Source organism: Mauremys reevesii, linkage group 1 (genome assembly GCF_016161935.1).
Source record: "Mauremys reevesii isolate NIE-2019 linkage group 1, ASM1616193v1, whole genome shotgun sequence".
Lineage (NCBI taxonomy): Eukaryota > Metazoa > Chordata > Testudines > Geoemydidae > Mauremys > Mauremys reevesii.
Window position 1 is genome coordinate 290,067,490 of NC_052623.1, and position 17,672 is coordinate 290,085,161.

The following is a 17,672-nucleotide window of genomic DNA, read 5'->3' on the forward strand; positions in this document are numbered from 1 at the left end:
TAAAACTGGTGGAGTGGAGAATCAGGCCCTTAGATCCTGAACTACTTCACCATTCTGAACTACTTCACCATTCCTGAACTACTTCACCATTCTGTTTTGGATTTGTGCCTGGAAGTTGTCATTCAAAAGCAGCAAAAGGATCACTGGAACTAGAGAGAATACATGCTTTCGTTCTTATAAAGATTAGTTATGCAGTACAAATGGAAGGAAAATTACTTCCTTCCATTTGCCATTTTGTTTACATATTTTACCTTTGAAATACAACCCAATAATTCAGTATTCCTGATTGCAAAGACACCAGACCGCACTTTCAATAAATAATTCCACTTTAATGTCAAAGTAATAATTTAGACAGATACAGTGTGCACACCTGCAAAAAAATATATGCAAGCTGGTTTACAAGCTAGAGGAACAATAAACCAATAAAAATACATCATCCAGTTAAGTCCGTTGACACCAAATACTTATTATTAGGGCTTTACAAAGACTACAAAACTTTTCAGATGATTTATTTCACTGTTTCTGTCTATTTACATGATATGTTACATCGAAAATGTACAAAATATAAAATGTATACAGACAAATGTTTCACAAACAATTTTTAAGTTGTAAACTAGGTGGACTCACTGAGATGTATTGCAGGAAGTTTTGTATATGGTGATATTGTGTGTGTTTGTGTCTAAAATGGCAGGAAAAGATTTGCAAATTTGTTCAGAACACACATATAACAAAGAGCAGCTGGGTTTTTAGTCAGCTGTCAGATACGAGTGTTGATGTTTTACAATAGAAACTGATCTAAGTTTTGGGGCTCCACATCAGTCTGACTACATTCTACATGCAGAAAATCAATTAGAGTTTGTCTTAGGGCAATAGCACCGTGTAGGGACCGCTAGATTCACCGAGGCAGCTCAGTACCATTGAAAACTGCACTGGTTTCTTTGTCTTTGTTTTACAGCAAATGACCACAGGGTGGCCACAAAGAGTTAGTAGCACCAATTACACATCCTGAAGGTAACATCCATTTCCGTGTACAGTACATATACACAATGCCATAGCCCTTGGATTCTTTTTTTTAAATTATTTTATCCAGTTGTCTCTTGTGGCGATAGCATTTCCAATTATTCTGATCACTTTTTTAATGCAATCTGTTTGTAGCCTGCCATGACAGATGCACTTAAAATTTCATTTTTTGCCCCCAAAAATGGATTGGCTCAATATACAAATTGAAACATGCTCACTCTAGAACTGATAGCTCCTGCATAGTCATAACAACTGTAAATACAGGACAAACACACGAGGTTAAAAACAGCTTTTAAGGTTTGCATTCTGTATTTGTTTGCAACATTGAGGAAATCTCAGTAAGTGTAACATCTCAACACCAACAGGATAAAATACAATTTCTTGTTTGTTTGCTTTGATTTGTGCAAGGCTTTTTATATTTACAATACCCACCCAGTAGACTGTGCAAAACCAACCCACTTTTACAGTATAAACTCTTCCTCTTCCACAGTGGACATCACTGCTTCAGTGTTCTTTAATGCTATTTTTTTTCATGTACAACAATATCAATCAAAACAACATGCTTAAAACTAGAAAAAGAAAAAAAATAAACAAATATTTGTGCTCATGCTGCATCAAGTGCATCCAGCTCTGCTGGATAAGAATTCGAAACATCCTTCAAAAACTCCATTCCACAGGACTGAATGGATCTGGGTCAGCTTTCTCAGCTTTTAGGTGATAGTGGAAGTGGGTTCTGGGTTTCTTGTATATTTATGAGGGTAGGCAGAGCAATCTATTCACAAGATAAAAATACTATATAGCAACTGTTCTTTCTCCTATCCATTTCTTAAAAAATCATGATATACAGATATGAGGCTACTGTGTTAACTGACGTTATTTCGGTAGTAAATGAAAACAAAACAGTGTAAATTACCAATGGTTTAGGAATTAAACGAACTGTAAAACTGTTCTAGAAATCTGTTTTAAGGCAGTGAAACAGCACCATAGGAAATGTTCCTTCTTCCACTGAAAAGGCTCAAACAAATGAAGCCCTAAAAAGCCTTTAGTCAGTGTTGATTAATAATTGGTATAAAACTGTAAAGGAGTGGGTAGGTGGTTAAAAAAGACCTTTGTGGTAAAAACAACTTTATAAAATCGGTGACTTGTACACTAAAAACTTCATGGAGAGTGTCACTGTGACCATGGCAATTAAGAATTAAATTGGCACTTATCCAGCATATCCCAGTAGTGTTTTCTGGTGATAGCACAATACTGTTTGTGCTTATTGAGTTCCTATCATCATCTTTGATTCATTTTGGAATGGGCAGTAGTGCACGACAAACACTACTGTAGTCCTGTGACCAGCACCATGTGGCACAACAGAGGTTAGAAGAGGATCAGAGGACTGCACTGCTAATGCAGCACCTCAGAGACAAGGAAAGGAAAAAACAAAACGTTTGTACTGTAAGCTTTTAAAAAGCAAGAGAGAGAGAGAGAGAGAAAGAGAGAGAAAGAGGAAAAACAAAAAAAGTTCCAGTTTGGCTAACACATGTGCAATCTGCTTAGTTGCCCTCCCTTTAGGGCCCTTTCCAGTTGATTAATGGAGTCTTACTTGGCTCCATTGATATTGAAATGCCTTGAAATTAAACAAATTCAAGCTTTCCACTTCGCTTTTAATTCCTGACTTTGCAGAGTTAAGCCTCCTGCCTACCTACAACACACTGCTCTTGTTCAGGGACCTCGGTGTGCTGCTTTAATCCTGGCAGTAGTTAGTGGCAATAGATTTTACTATAATCCTCTACCCAGGTTCGTCCCCTCTAGAGAGTTGATTCAAGAGAAGAATCCAAAATATCATCATGGTGGCTGGTGCTATCACTGTCACAGCTTTGCGCACTCGAGTAATTGGCTGCTTCTTGGAGCCTCATTAGCATATTCATCTGAAAAAGAAGGTAAAGACATGTTTATGTAATCACTGTAGCATTTAATGCAGCAGGGGCTATGTCAAAAATTAATTAAACTACTCTGTTGTGTGCAGTGTGCTGGTACCCAGAGTGAGAGAAATGGCAAAATGATTTCATAACGGGCAAAATAGCAGTGGCTCCTCCTGGCTGCCACCCCTTGCCCGGCCTTCGGTTCTTTAAATAAAAGCATGAGTGTAAAGGTCTAATAAGCCATAGGGATATAATAACTCTGCAATTCAGTGCTGTGAATAGCTGCAGCTGCAACACAGACAGGCAAAGGAAACAGTATCACAGCTGGACATCTGGGCCCGTATTTGGAGACAGTCAAGCCTCCAATAATGTTTTGGCTGCTGTAGGCAGAATAAATTGGAAAAGCAACTGCAAACATGATCACACGAACACACACCCTCCGAGAGAGAGAGAGTGTATGTGGGGAGGTGGACTGTAGCCAGCTGCTACATACAAGAGCACCATCTGCTGCTCAAGAGCTGACCTCAGCAAAAGGAACAGTAACAGAAAACAGCAGACCATAGTCCTGAGGAAAGGGGAAGCATAACACAATTCATTTGGGTATTATTGGAGCCTGTAGCACATTTGATAAATCAGCAGAAGCCAACGCCTGCCCTAGGAAATTGCTCAGATTCTTGACGACAAACTCAGTATAATGACGATAATTTTATTTATAAAGCAGCACTCATGCCAAGGTCCTCAGAGCACTGAAAAACATTAGCCCAATTTTAAGACAGTGCCACATTTTAGGTGAACAGTTCAGGTTCCTTGTAACAAAAAATATGCAATGAAAGGTAAGAAGAGGGAAGGTATTTTATTTGTGTGAACCCTTTTCAAGTTTGCTCAGGAGTACTTGAATGTCTATACTTTGTGGCTACACCATTCACAGATAATTCTATAAGCTTTGAACATTGTACTGGGGATACCACGAAGCAGCTTTAAGCTCCAAATTCAATGTGCGTGTTATATACCCTATGTATGAGACAAATACTGATGTGTATGCATGTGTGTTACAGTCTATGTATGAGACAAATTCTGAAATGCCTTGTTATCTCATACAGGGTTAATGGACCTGATCCATCACCACTGAAATCAGTATCAACCCTCCCATTGGCTTCATGGATGCAGGTTCAAGCCTATATGCAGTGAAGATGCCACACTTTTGCTACATGGGAGATGGGGGAGGGTCCAGACAGCAAAGATTCATTATGGTGGGACACTACTTCTGCACTACAGTCTTAGCCATTTCTACACATTGCTATGTGGAAGGGATAACAAATGGGCTGGGAGCGTGGTCAGAAGATTCACTCGCAGTGCAACTCCTAAAGGGTCAAAGTACCACTCTTGTATTTGTCAGGTGGGAAACTGTGAGTCACATAGGCTAATTCCCTACATTATCTGGAGATTCATGGTCTGATTTCTGGGAGGTGAACGCCCTGAGCACTTGTGGGGATTCAGGAGTAATCTCTTTAACACCGATGTAGTTCAGAGCATTTTCTCCAGAGAAGGTCCCTTTTCTTTGGGTTTTCTCCTTTTCTCAGAATACCACCCAGAGCGTAGGGTTCTCTATATTTATATTATGAATGATAACAAAGGCAGTCTACAGAATGAGATTCATAAAATAATAGTACTGTAGTATGGCTGATATAATATACTTTTAGCATGGAACATAATAGTAAATCTAAACATCCATGGGCATATTTAAATAAAACAATGCATTACATGTGTTGTCTTGTAATGATTTTGACTGACTTTTTTCCTTATATAGTAAACAATGATGCAATAATAAGTTATTCTGAGATATTCCTATGAATGGGAAGAAGGATGTTCAATTCCCTGTTCTGCTACTGGGTGTGTGAGACCTTGGGTAAGTCACTTAATCTCAGTTCCTCAGTTCCCCATCTGTAAAATGGAGGTAATATCTACCAACTATACAGGGTGTTTTGAAGGGTCATTTGATTCATGCGTGTTAAGTGCTCAGCTAGTACAATGATGAGGGTCATGCAAGCACCTAGATGATGGGAAATATATACAATGAAAGTACTGAGATTTTCAAATTGTAACATGAGGGTGATGCTTTCTATTCGAATACATTCTCCTGCTTTTCTTCTTTTTGATATAAATTGTAATTAAATAAATTAAATATATAATGGACCAGTTAACTGGTATATTCTTTATGTTTCAAATTCTAGGTTGAAACACAGACTACAAAGGTAAGCAAAAAGCTTTGTTCTTACCAAGGGATCCCCTTCGGTGTCACTTTGTGGAATGTGCTTGGAGGTTGTTCCTTCTTGTGCAGATGTGTAACCCTCAAACCCAACATCTTCTGGTCGTAACTGAAGTAATGCTGGCCATTCATGCTGCACAGGTGCAGAGCTCCACGGGTAAGTATCTGCTACCCACTTTGAGGGATCCTCCCATGGCGCTCTTTTACCATACATCTAAATTATGGATATAATACATTTAGTTATTTAGACTGCGTGCTTTTCAATACATTACTATTTATAATACCAGACAAATGAAATCAAACGCATCTAAACAACTTTTGCAGCAGAGACTCAACTTTCAAAAGTGCTCAGCACCCACAGCGATGGTCCGAAGCTCAGAAGAGCTCACTTCCAACAGGCACCTAAATGAAATGGCCGCGTATTCAACAGTGCTCCACACCTAACAACCCCTAATGAGAACAAAAAGAAACTGAGAACAGTAGAAGCTACAAGTTTTGATAAAATCTGAAGTGGAACTTTGGGAAAGGAGAGAGAAATATCACAAGAAGTTGTTTGCGAAGTAGTTGGAAAGTACAAACCGATTTTAAGTGACATTATTTTCATGCATCTTGCAAAGAATAGGAAATAGAAACTGAGATGTTCCATTTATACAGGGCTTATAAAAGCTGTAGCAGCACAATAAGCAAGCCTCTTTAATCCTGAGTAGGAAGTACCTTCAATAGGTGAAGAGAAGAAATTCACCTAGCTCCTTTTATCTCCAGCTTACTCAGAGAGTCCTATTTTCTCTGAGTGCCATAATGATCTTTTCTGGACTCAGATGATCTTGGTCCTATTGCTTCTTATAAGAACATTTATTTTCTGTATAGTGTAGGCCCGGCAGTATAAAAAAAAATAAAGCAAGTCTGTAAGACTTCTGTGTATTATGTTGTTGTTAAATAATTCAGAATGTCTAAGAACTGGGCTGGTTTGTGGCAAACCAATAATTTCTTCTGGAGGCTGCCATCTTGTGCTCCAGAAATGAAGTTTTCATTTAAAAAAAGTCTGTAGCCCTCATGGTTGTGAAAATGAATTGAACTACTCCTGTTGATATCAAGTTTATTTTTGTTTTAACTCTGCAGTTTAATAAGGACAGTTTAAATGTTAACTATTTCACTGCTCATTAATGTACTCAAGAAACAAAAGACGTAACCATATTATGAAGATGACTTATTTGAATGTCTCAAGTGGGTGGGACTTGGCATGTGGGCAAAGCATGAGAAAATACCACTATTTGTTTTCCTTATTAGTTTCCTGCTGGTCTAAATAAGCCGCACTAATCTTGGTGTGACTGTGCCTATCAGATGTTTGGTACTCTAGCTCAGTTAGTTCAAGCAGTTTTAGAAAACAGAGATGCTTCAATAATGCAAGATTCCAAACCTCACCCTATGAAGCAGAAATTTCACCAGTGTTGGCGGTATCACTAGATTAATTTTTGGCCAAAGTTACCTTTCCATACCATATTGTTCGCAGTGTTTCTGTAGCCTTGTTGGTCCCAAGATATTAGAGAGACAAGGTAGATGAGATAATATCTTTTATTTGGACCAACTTCTGTTGGTGAGAGAGACAAACTTTTGAGCTACACAGAGCTCTTCTTCAGAATTCTGAATTCCTCATTCTTTTCAGAGCATTCAAAGTTGTAGTGAACAAAAAGAGAACAAATGTAAAGGGGCCAAATAGAAAATGGAAAAAATCAGGTAGAAGGATTACTCCAAGAAAGTGGGGGAATAGCTAGGACATTGAAAGAAAAGAAAAGCAAAAATGCCACAGACAAGATGGGAATAAGAGAGACATTAGAGCAGACAGAAACTCAGGGAGCAGTAACACAAAAGAGAGTCAGATTCTCATGTCCACCAGCGCTTGGTGCAAAGTGCCTTAAATTGGCTGAAGAAGCCCAATGGGAAATAACCATAGCATGGGGGAACTGTCTCCTGCAACAATTGCAGTCCATGCCCTTGGTGTATGCGGAAAGATGGGTTACGTTGGGAAGAGTTGTGGGTGGGATAGGAGGGGGTGTGGTGGACATCTCTGCTATGCCTGTTCATCCACTAGTATAAAGCCCTTGAGGTCCTTCCCCTGTGAAGCCCTCACTTGCAATGGATGTGGTGACCCTGAATTCCTCCTCTTCATTACATACAAGTGAAGAGAAGAACAAGAGTGTATCCCTCTGTCACAGACAAGCACGATCTCAAGAAAAGCCAAATCATGCAACAGGAAGTGCAGGACAAAAGGGGTCTGGCACTTTCTTCTAGAATTCTACCTCCTTGTTTTGTCACTGTGGCAAAACACGTCATTCTGACACATTTCTGAAACGTATCCCAGAAAAAGCTTACAAAAACAACACAAAACGATGCTTTTGCTTTTGAAGCAAGACAGTGTTTCTACCTACATACCTGAAGTCCCTCTCTCACGGCCTCCAGAAGATATGGCACCAAAGAATAGTTCCAAAGGTCTGTGAACCACACTCTGGAGCCATCAACATCCATGGGGCAGGGGAGGAAAAGGCGAGGACCTGGGAAGAAAAGTTTTTTGTTAAATAACATGAACGGTGAGGAAAAAAATCTCCAAAAAATGTAAGGGAAGATGACTACCGTGGCAAACTTGAATAAAGAGAATGTTTATCCAGCACTACAATTTGGCTAGTACCAGGGGCGGCTCCAGGCACCAGCGCTCCAAGCGCGTACCTGGGGCAGCAAGCCGCGGGGGGGCGCTCTGCCGGCGCTGCGAGGGCAGCAGGCAGGTTGCCTTCAGCGGCGTGCCTGTGGAGGGTCCGCCGAAGCCGCGGGATCAGCAGACCCTCCGTGCTTGGGGTGGCAAAATGTCTAGAGCCGCCCCTGGCTAGTACTGAGTGTAGCTTTATGTTATTAAAAAATTAGAGTCCTTCTACCCCTCTTCTAAGGCCTGAACTACATTGGAACGTTTTAGTGGCAAAGCTAAAGGGATGTGATATTTTGCCATCATATCTATGTCATCATAAGCCTTAATGAAGACAAGGTTACACCAAGAGAAAAATGCTTATGCCATTATAATTTATTTCACTTTGGTGAACCCAAATTAGCTATATCATCACAAGCTCTTTTATACCAGTGTAACTGTGTCTACATTAACTATACTACATTGATAAGCAGCAAAGCTTTTAAGTGTAGACAAGGCCTTAGTGTGGAGATTCTTGGTACAAGTCGACGTTTCCATGGCAAACACTGTATATGAAACTCTTTGGTCAGGTAGTAAGGATGGAAATCACAGGAGAACAGATTTCCTCGTACCATTTCCATTACTTCCTTGTTTCAGTCAGGTTGGCAAGGCATGTTTCCCATGGTGATTTAATGTTTTCAGTATCAGCTTAAATACAAGATTTTACAAAGTCAATTAAATTTCTACAGACTTTATGAAAGGTTCAGGCTTTACCCTTATTTCACTCTGCTGGCTGAGAAAAGGCTAGCAGCACACTGCCTTGCAAGGACTCACCAATGGTCACATCTGAGGAGCTGTGTGTTTCTAAAAAGCTGTTGAGATGATGCCATGTCTTAGGGATCCAGTCAATAATCTTGATGAGGTCATTATTGCGCATGTTCCTTTCTATTTCTGTCTCAATCAGTTTCCTTCTGAGATACCTGCCCAGGAAACCTTTTACTGGTTCTGTGTGATTAGCACATAGCACCCACCTAATGTGAGAAGAGAAAACATCAGCTAATCATACAATGAATAAACATTGCCTTCCATCTTAAACACAGAAACAATGACATAGTGTTTAATGCTGGTTATCTACTACAATAAAAGTCAATTCTAATAATAAATCGTAAGGATCTATTTAGTCCGTATCACAAGGGTGATCTCAGTGCCTGTGCTTCCTTAGCCAATGGTAACCCAGTATGTTATAAGGTGGGCATATTACTACAATCTGGAACACCCTGCTGCCACGGCAGGGGGGGGTAGCAGGAATGATATTCTGTCTGTTTTGCCAGGCGGAAAAGTACCACACAGACAGGTGTCATTAAGGGAAAGGGGGAAGAGGCAAACAACTGTAGAGTGTGATTAAATTCAAGATGGGTGTTCGAGGATAAGCTGGAATTAGAGGAAGGAAGGCTGAGAGGCCTGCACAGGGGAAAACAGACACATTTAAAGACAAAGACAGTGTATTTACCTGAAATTGTGATGCAGCTCTAGATTTGGTGATGAAGTAACCCCTTGGTTCATTGTTCCAATAATATAGGGACTAAAAAGAGAAAAGTAATACATTTAGTAGGAAGCGTCACTGCCACAGAATCCATCCAGGAGGCAGTTCAGAAAATATTCTTTATTTTTATCTTGCCTGGAGTCATCTTTGATAAAAGAAAGTGCAGATGCTGTTTAGTCTCAAATTCCAATGATTTCTGGCCAGACTTATTTTTAGTATATTTGTTCTTGCATTTTTTTTCCTTTTCATACTTACGTTTTACTAGTGGTCATAAGCACTAAAACTAAATGAAGCAAAAGAGTACTCATATACCTCATTATCTGTGGCTGTTTAGTGGTTTTACTTCCGGGAACCAGTGAATCTTAGGAGCACTGGGCCATAATACACAAATATTTTATGAAGGGAAGCCCCTACCACAGGCACTTTTATAGCAGAAATAGGCTGATTAATAGGCCGCTAGCAGTTTTCAAATACCTTAATTACTTTTTATTCTTTTTTGACCATGAAAGACAGCCAGTCAATCACATTCTCCTTTGGTACTATGTCTAAACAACTTTTCCACTCTTCTACAGCCAAGTAAATTTTTGGCTCACAGTATAGCTGTTGGAAACAGGAGGTCTACCACAGAAACAGCAACTACTGTATAGCATACTCCATGGGTCCATATTGTATCCAGGAAAACACCTTATGGATAACTACCATCATGCATCTGTTGTTACCCTCCCACAAGCTCTGGGATCTTCCCCTGGAACTAATATGCCTGTGATCCATCACACAGATGTGTTCTATAGTGGTGGAAGGGGTTAAGATCCTGATTCAGCAAAGAATTTAAGTACATGCTTAACTTTAAGCATACATTTAAATCTCATTAAAGTCAGAGAGTGTTAAAATATGCTTTAAGTGAAGTACACACAAGTGCTTGGCTGAATCGGGATGGAATTACTCACATATTTTAAGTTAAGCACATGCTTAAGTACTTTGCAGAATCGGGATATAAGAGATACCAGGGTTCCTTAAAACATATTTCATCATATCACACTAATAAAGAGCTTGTAATTGTTTTAAGCACAGAAGGCAGGGAAATGAAGAGCTGCTACCTACCATGTATTATATTTACAATTGAGGAAACCATTGAAGATATCACTCAAAGAACCAATATGGTGGAGGTTATCAAGAATTATTACTACAGGGAGATCAGCACCACTGTTGTCAGCACTGCACTGCTCAGCCAGGTTAGCTAGGTATTGACGCAGATCCTTCAGCAAAAGAAAACAAATAAAACAGGAAAGTAAAATGCATTTAGTCACAGTAGGGGTAGATTTTCAAAGGCACAAAGGGGAGTTAAGAAATTTCCCCCAATGCTTATATCTCAGCTGAGTTCCTATAACCCCAAAGACTTGTTTCTCAGCCAGGCCAAAACTGAAGTTTCAGCTGTATATAGAGAAAATATATAGCTGACATGGTGTAGTGAAAACAAAAATGTAGGTAAGTCTCACTAAAGGTAAGGTAATAAAGTTTGTGTCCTGCTATCCCGAGGATATATTTCTCAGCAATCCCGCAATAAAAGACTCTATATTCCATTACCAATAGGCTCAGCTATTTAGTTCACATAGTAGTCCCGCACTTTTAGGAACACCAGATTAACTCAATTCAAACAAGAGATTGTTATCTCATCTAGTTCACTGCTCCCATTCCCTCAGATTTCTGCCCATCATCTTTATCCCCTCTCAGACCACCTGTTCAACCCTTTGGGGCTGCTACGTCACATGCCACAATAAAGTGTATTGCTTACGTTTATTTCTCTCTGTCAGCTAGCTACCTGGGGAGTAATGGTGGATTTGGGGTTGGGGAAGAATGGTCTGTAATCATGACAATTTATTTTGCTGTTGATGGTTTATTGTTCCTCAGTCTTCTGGCTAGTCCAGCTTTTTAGCTGTCCCTTGTGTGCAGTCTACAGTATAGCACACAGCACAGCAACGAGAGCATGGCTCAGCCTGCATTTTCCTGGGATAGGGATTTTTCATTTCCTGCATGACTCAGAATTTGCCCCAGTGATTTCACAAGATCGGTACACAGTCTCTCGACAATCCTTGTTGTGAATCCCTGGCACTTTGGACAGAAATCTCATTTTCATTATACTGGATCAGTGATCGCAAAATTGTATTTTTTTAAAGTAGAAACATGTTATTTGTTGCTTTGGGAAAGTTCTTGTTTGGTTTTATAAATATATTAGGCTTTTTCTGACCAGGTGCCTTGAGGGAAAATCATGAGTTTCTTCCTAGTTTAGCTCTGTAGCACCATCTGTATTGTTTAAGCACACATAACAAGGATTTATTTTTTCTTTCTTACAAACTATAAGGCAGGGGTAGGCAACCTATGGCACGTGTGCCGAAGGCGGCACGCGAGCTAATTTTCAGTGGCACTCACACTGCCCGGGTCCTGGCCATGGGTCTGGGGGGTCTCTGCATTTTAATTTAATTTTAAATTAAGCTTCTTAAACATTTTAAAAACCTTATTTACTTTACATACAATAGTTTAGTTATATATTATAGACTTACAGAAAGAGCCCTTCTAAAAATGTTAAAATGTATTACTGGCACGCGAAACCTTAAATTAGAGTGAAAAATTAAGACTCGGCACACCACTTCAGAAGGATTGCTGACCCTTGCTATAAGGCTTACTTGTCAAATAATCTTAACACAAAATAAAGAAAAAAATGAAAGAAAAATACACACATACACTTGCCAGTGAGCCAGCAAAGCAACATTTTTGTGAATCACTCACATTATATATTCTACATATATAATTCTGATAAATTTGAGCACTTCTCTTTCAGAGTGAATGATATCACAAATCATTTGCAAAAAGGGAATGAAAATAGGTGTTTATGATGGAATATTTCTCTTATCTCCTCTATGCAGGGGCAGCTCTATATACACCTCTACCTCGATATAACGCGACCCGATATAACACGAATTCGGATATAATGCGGTAAAGCAGTGCTCCGGGGGACAGGGCTGCACACTCCGGTGGATCAAAGCAAGTTCAATATAACGTGGTTTCACCTATAACGCGGTAAGAATTTTTGGCTCCCGAGGACAGCGTTATATCGCGGTAGAGGTGTATTTTGCCGCCCCAAGCACAGCAGTCAGGCGGCTTTCAGCGGCGTTCCTGTGGGAGGTTCGCTGGTAATGCGGATTCGGCAGCATGCCTGCACCTTCGGCATACCCACCACCAAATTGCCGCCAAAACCTCTCTGGGACTGGCAGACCTCTCGCAGGCATGCCACCGAAGGCAGCCTGACTGCTGCCCTCACGGAGACCGGCACACCTTCCCCCGTGGCTTGCCACCTCAGGCACATGCTTGGTGCACAGGTGCCTGGAGCCGCCCCTGCCTCTATAGTCTGTGTGGACTTTCTTCTCAATCTATGCTAACAGCGCTGCATGCTCATCACAAAACTCTTAGCAAAAATATTGATTTTCTGACTTTTTTTTTTGGAGTAGCAACCAATTTACACATCCTATTTAGGGTACCAGGTAGCTTGTGAGTTACTTGTTGGTAATTTGGTTATTCTGTGAATACCTTGGCAATCTGAGGTATATTATTAATTCAACCTGCATGTTGTCTGAAGCAGGGGCTAAATGCTGTATTATCAGCACCACTACTGTAGAATTCAGGAGAAAACAGCAGCAACCAGAACCTATGTAGTGCTAAGCAAGGAATTGAACCCAAGTGCTAATCCAATGCCCTGTGCACTAGATCACCCTTTCCACTCCCATCCAGTAATTTTGGGCTACCATTCTCACTATCAAAATGCAAGTCAGACTAGCACTACCGGTATATTGTACAGCTAATGTCTTCAGAGAGAGAAGTTACTGGAACTCCATGGACTAGAGTTAAAATGGCATTTTATTCTGCCTTTATCAGCCTGTGAAGTGGAAGTCCTACAAGTGCCCCAAAATTCAGCTCTTCTACACAATATCATGATGCACCACGCAGATTACAAAGAGCTGTGGCTGCATGTTTCAATCACTATAGGAAAACATAAAAACGAGGGAATTCTGTAAATTAGCAGGTCTAACTCTTACTCATCACTACAAATCAGGCAACAAATTTGTCATTTTTAAGTGCAACTTACCTTGCTTGATTTGTGATCTACATTAAAAGTAGCAATTGCATCCTCAGTTTTTTTCCTGCCCACTTTAGTTATTATGTATTCAGCCAATCTGTTGGCTAAATAGGTCTTTCCAGTGCCACTGGGTCCTGACAGGATGATTCTGTGATGCTCCATCAGTAAATTAAAGTACCGTTGGGTAATTGGCTTAGGAATTAGTGTATCAAACACAAAACTGTCCAAACTGTTTTCTTCCACTCCTGGGAATAAAAGAAAAAAATAACTTGTCTCCATTCAAGGTGATATCTAAAATAAGCATAAATTCGGCATGGTGTCTGCTGATATCCATGCCATGTTGAGAGCAGGTACATGCTCTTATCTTATAATCCTATCTTCTCCAGGGTTTGAATACCGTTGGAAATGCACAGAAACTTCCTAAGGGGCAAAAAGATAAAACATCAGCAGCATCACCACCATGAGTAGATGGGTGGGAGCAACAAAATCAAAGTAAATGTGAAGAGAAGGTTCTGTGAGGCAGAGATGTGTGTTTCAAATGTTAAAGGCATTTAAGATAAAAAGGTCGAAGTGACAGCAACAAGGGTTACCAGCAGAAAGACATCACATCAAATGACGCGGTCCTTTTGAAGGCTCCCAACATAGAAAAAACCCTACGTCTCTTTGAAATGTTTAAAGTCCCTATTGAGGAGCAGGATGGCTTAGAAACAGTTCTGAATGGAATTCTTGAATTTTGTCCCTGGTCTCTATTAAAGCCATTTGTCCTTTGCTGTGACTTTAAAGTCAGTGAGAGAAGAGAAATATTTTTCATATTATTTAATATTTATACTTCCACAGCACCAAGAAGCCTGAATGTGCTAAATTCTATACAAACACGTTCATAGAACTTACATGACAAATGACTTCCTGCGCTGGACACGTGGTGAGAAAAAGTCAGGTTTAAACGATAAATAGAAGGGTTGGGAGGGATATAATAAAGAAGAGAAAAATATCTGAAATACATAGTTGTGGTTTTACCTTTCAGGTTCACGGTGATGATGTTATTATCTCCAACCAGATATCCACAAGGCAGCAGTTCAGGCACTTCCAGGCTATGGGCTCTGATTAAATCCCCTATACAGTAGCTAGCAATACAATCGGAGCTTAAACCCAGGCTAGTAGCTGGATCCACTCGGAAGATATATTCCTAAAATTATACATACATGCAAGATATAAAAGTATGCATGGTCATCTCACGTGAGACAAGTTATTAAAACACATACTTTAGTGTAGGTGGAGTCCCATTTAAAGAAGACTCAGCTCTATGTTTTACAGAGAAGCATACGTAAACTTAAAAAAGAGCAAAAGCATTAACTTAGGCTATATGAAAAAAATGAATTAGGCAAGTCAAAACTAACCAAGTAGGGAGAGTTTATGGGAGACAAAGAATATGGAATTAACTGATAAACCAACTTTTAAATGCCCCACCTTAAAGAGACGTCTAATTACTCCATCTAAAACGTCCCATTTGGTTTTCCCACTAACCCCAATGGATCCTATCAAATATGCCTGCGTCTTTTGATCCTAGAAAGAGAAAGAGAGAGTATTCACAAACCGGACTAAAATTGGAGGAAATCAGTTTGCCACATGCATTTAAAGATCTCTAAGTTACAATGCTACAACTTAGTAATTAACACATACAAATAGGTATAAGTAATGTTAAGGTGGACACTTCAGTCTTACTTCATGCCATTGTCCACCTATTATTTTAATTATATTGTTATATATGTGGAAATAAAGTACATTATATAGATCACACACAGCTCTAAGGTTTCTCCTGTATTTAGGGTTACATGCGTGAGTTAAACATCAGTGGTTGGCATTTGCTTCATGGGGTAGTACAAAGCTGCCTTATCGCAGGGCAGGATCTGGGCCTCGCAGTATAAAAATATTGAATTGTGACCAAGTAAGCTCCTATCCCTTCACACTGAGTCACTTAACTTCAAAGTAGTCATACTGATTTATTTTCTTTAAGAAATCTACGGTTATTATATTATAAATTTTTGACTTTGAGCTAATATTTTTAGCTTAGTTGTTTGGGACCATCTGTGCAAAAGTGATGTAGACTTGTAGTGGCACCTGAGTGATAAAAATAAAGTAAGACTCACTGTATACAAATACAGGTTACACTATATTAGAAAGATTTTTGGAACACAAAACATCAGATCATGAGGATATGATTCAAAATTGATTAATTCGGACATCTCAATTTTGTCCATGTGAGGAGCATACTTGCAGCTTGCCAAGAGCTATACCTAAATTACAACGACCACCCCTTTGAACAGAAGCCCATCTGAAGAGACTACAGGTCCCAGTATGTAATACTCCAACTTAAACTGAGTCAGACTAGTAGTCTGTCTGAGCCTTCATAAAAGCAGCAATAGGCCATAATGCAGAAGATTGTGGGGACTGCATTTGACAATGCCTGGATTAGATAAAAATATAGGAAGAAAGGATAAAAGAAAAAGGGTGTATGTTGAATGTTTGACTTTCAGTCCCTGACTGAAAACAGTGCAAATAGCTCAACTATAATGGTGGTATTTACTATATCTGTGATTCTAGGACTTCAGGAAAATGAACGTACCTTGGATCGACCATAGCCCTTACTTATGGTGACTATAATTTTAACACTGTGGCCTTCTTTGGGGAGGGCTCCATCTGTGACATCATCCAGTAAAATATCTACAACACAAGAAGCAAACATATTTTATAGAATGTGATTAATCTAAGAAGTGATATAAACTTTGTTTTACTCGTTATTTTAATGTTTGTTGCAAGGTCTTTTAGTAAGAAAGGCTGCTATCACAACAATATGCAGTACGATCACTTTAATTGCTGTTAGAAATGAAAAAGTGCTGATTTGTCAGCTGATGAAGGCAATCATTCCTAATAAGCTTTGGTTGTATGTATTCTGAGTTGAGGCCCTATACATTCCGTTAGCTACAATACATTTTTTTCTTTGCTTTTCTTACTAGAGTGTGTTCAAAACTACCATGGATCCATGTGACAACCTAGTTTAAACCTCATATTAGGTAGAAACATAACCTTTGGATATCCACCTTGCCCTTTAAAATGCTGTCAGCTGAAAAATAGCAAATCCTGAAGCCAAAACTCTTGCTGCTATAAGCCTATTGGGTTTTACCTTCCCTTCCCAACAGAATTTAGCTTACACCGATGAAGCATAGTTACATGGAAGAGTCCATCTTTCCTCATGATGTAGCTTCTAGAGCTGCATTTCCTTACTGTTCTTTTCATGTGATCAACTTCCTTGATCAGAAGGAAGAGGAACTTGCCCAGGAAACTGCTTTGTATTCAGTCTGGACTCACTCAGTGTCCAGCCACTTCTCTGATGATAGGGTTGCAATGCAGGACTTCACAGAGGTCTTGGAGGTAGAGAGAATCTCCATCTTCCCCTAGACATCTGTTTCCTGACCTGCCTCTTCACCAGCTCCTTCAACAGGGCTCCTGTTAGGTGCTGAGGCCATAATATTCCTGCAAGGAACCCAAACTGCGCTTTCACCACAATACTTTTTTAGCATAGCATGAAGGCTTCCACTCCTGGGGGCTTATCACTAACTGTCTGAATAATTCAAAATCTCCATTCTTCCCCATCCTAGCTTGCCTTGCCAACGGAGCAGATTCCAGTTAGGGCTTCATTAGCCTCAGGTGTTGCAGCCCTCAAGCATGCTTAACTGGACCATAGCTCCAGAGCCTCTGGTTAATAACCTCTTGGTCTCTACAAAAGTACCAGAAGATTTGATGGTGGAAACTTCCCACATTTGCAAGCTTCCTGCTGCCATAGCAAAATGATATGCAGTGTTTAGATTGGAATGGGTACACGTTTGAATGGGATCTTCCTCTCCTCCGTGTGCCTCAGACTTGTTAGTTCTTATAATCAGAAGTAATCAGATTGCATACTAGAAGAGCATGCATAAATAACACACACAGAATTATACACAGTCTATAGTTTTTTTTCGCTGTATCTGACTTAATAGAACTCTAGATTTAGTCAGAAACAAGAGATCTAGAGCTGCAATTTCAGGATCTATTCATGAAAAAATTTCTACGTTTAGTACTATTGAATGGACCACTGC

General features: G+C 39.7%; 1 protein-coding gene across 3 annotated transcripts in view; it reads right to left on the reverse strand.

Annotated features, from left to right (window-relative positions):
* Nucleotides 1-308: 308 nt before the first annotated feature.
* NAV3 (neuron navigator 3) overlaps nt 309-17,672 on the reverse strand; it is an 862,925-nt gene continuing 845,561 nt past the window's right edge. For all 3 annotated transcript variants that reach the window (XM_039497831.1, XM_039497841.1, XM_039497851.1), the window contains 10 exons: nt 16,163-16,260; nt 15,007-15,102; nt 14,557-14,725; nt 13,549-13,784; nt 10,512-10,666; nt 9,378-9,449; nt 8,702-8,898; nt 7,627-7,745; nt 5,207-5,410; nt 309-2,936 (listed from right to left, as the gene is read on the reverse strand). In XM_039497831.1, the coding sequence (XP_039353765.1) occupies nt 2,817-2,936; nt 5,207-5,410; nt 7,627-7,745; nt 8,702-8,898; nt 9,378-9,449; nt 10,512-10,666; nt 13,549-13,784; nt 14,557-14,725; nt 15,007-15,102; nt 16,163-16,260 (1,466 nt within the window). In that variant the 3' untranslated portion in view covers nt 309-2,816. The remainder of the gene's footprint in view (nt 2,937-5,206; nt 5,411-7,626; nt 7,746-8,701; nt 8,899-9,377; nt 9,450-10,511; nt 10,667-13,548; nt 13,785-14,556; nt 14,726-15,006; nt 15,103-16,162; nt 16,261-17,672) is intronic.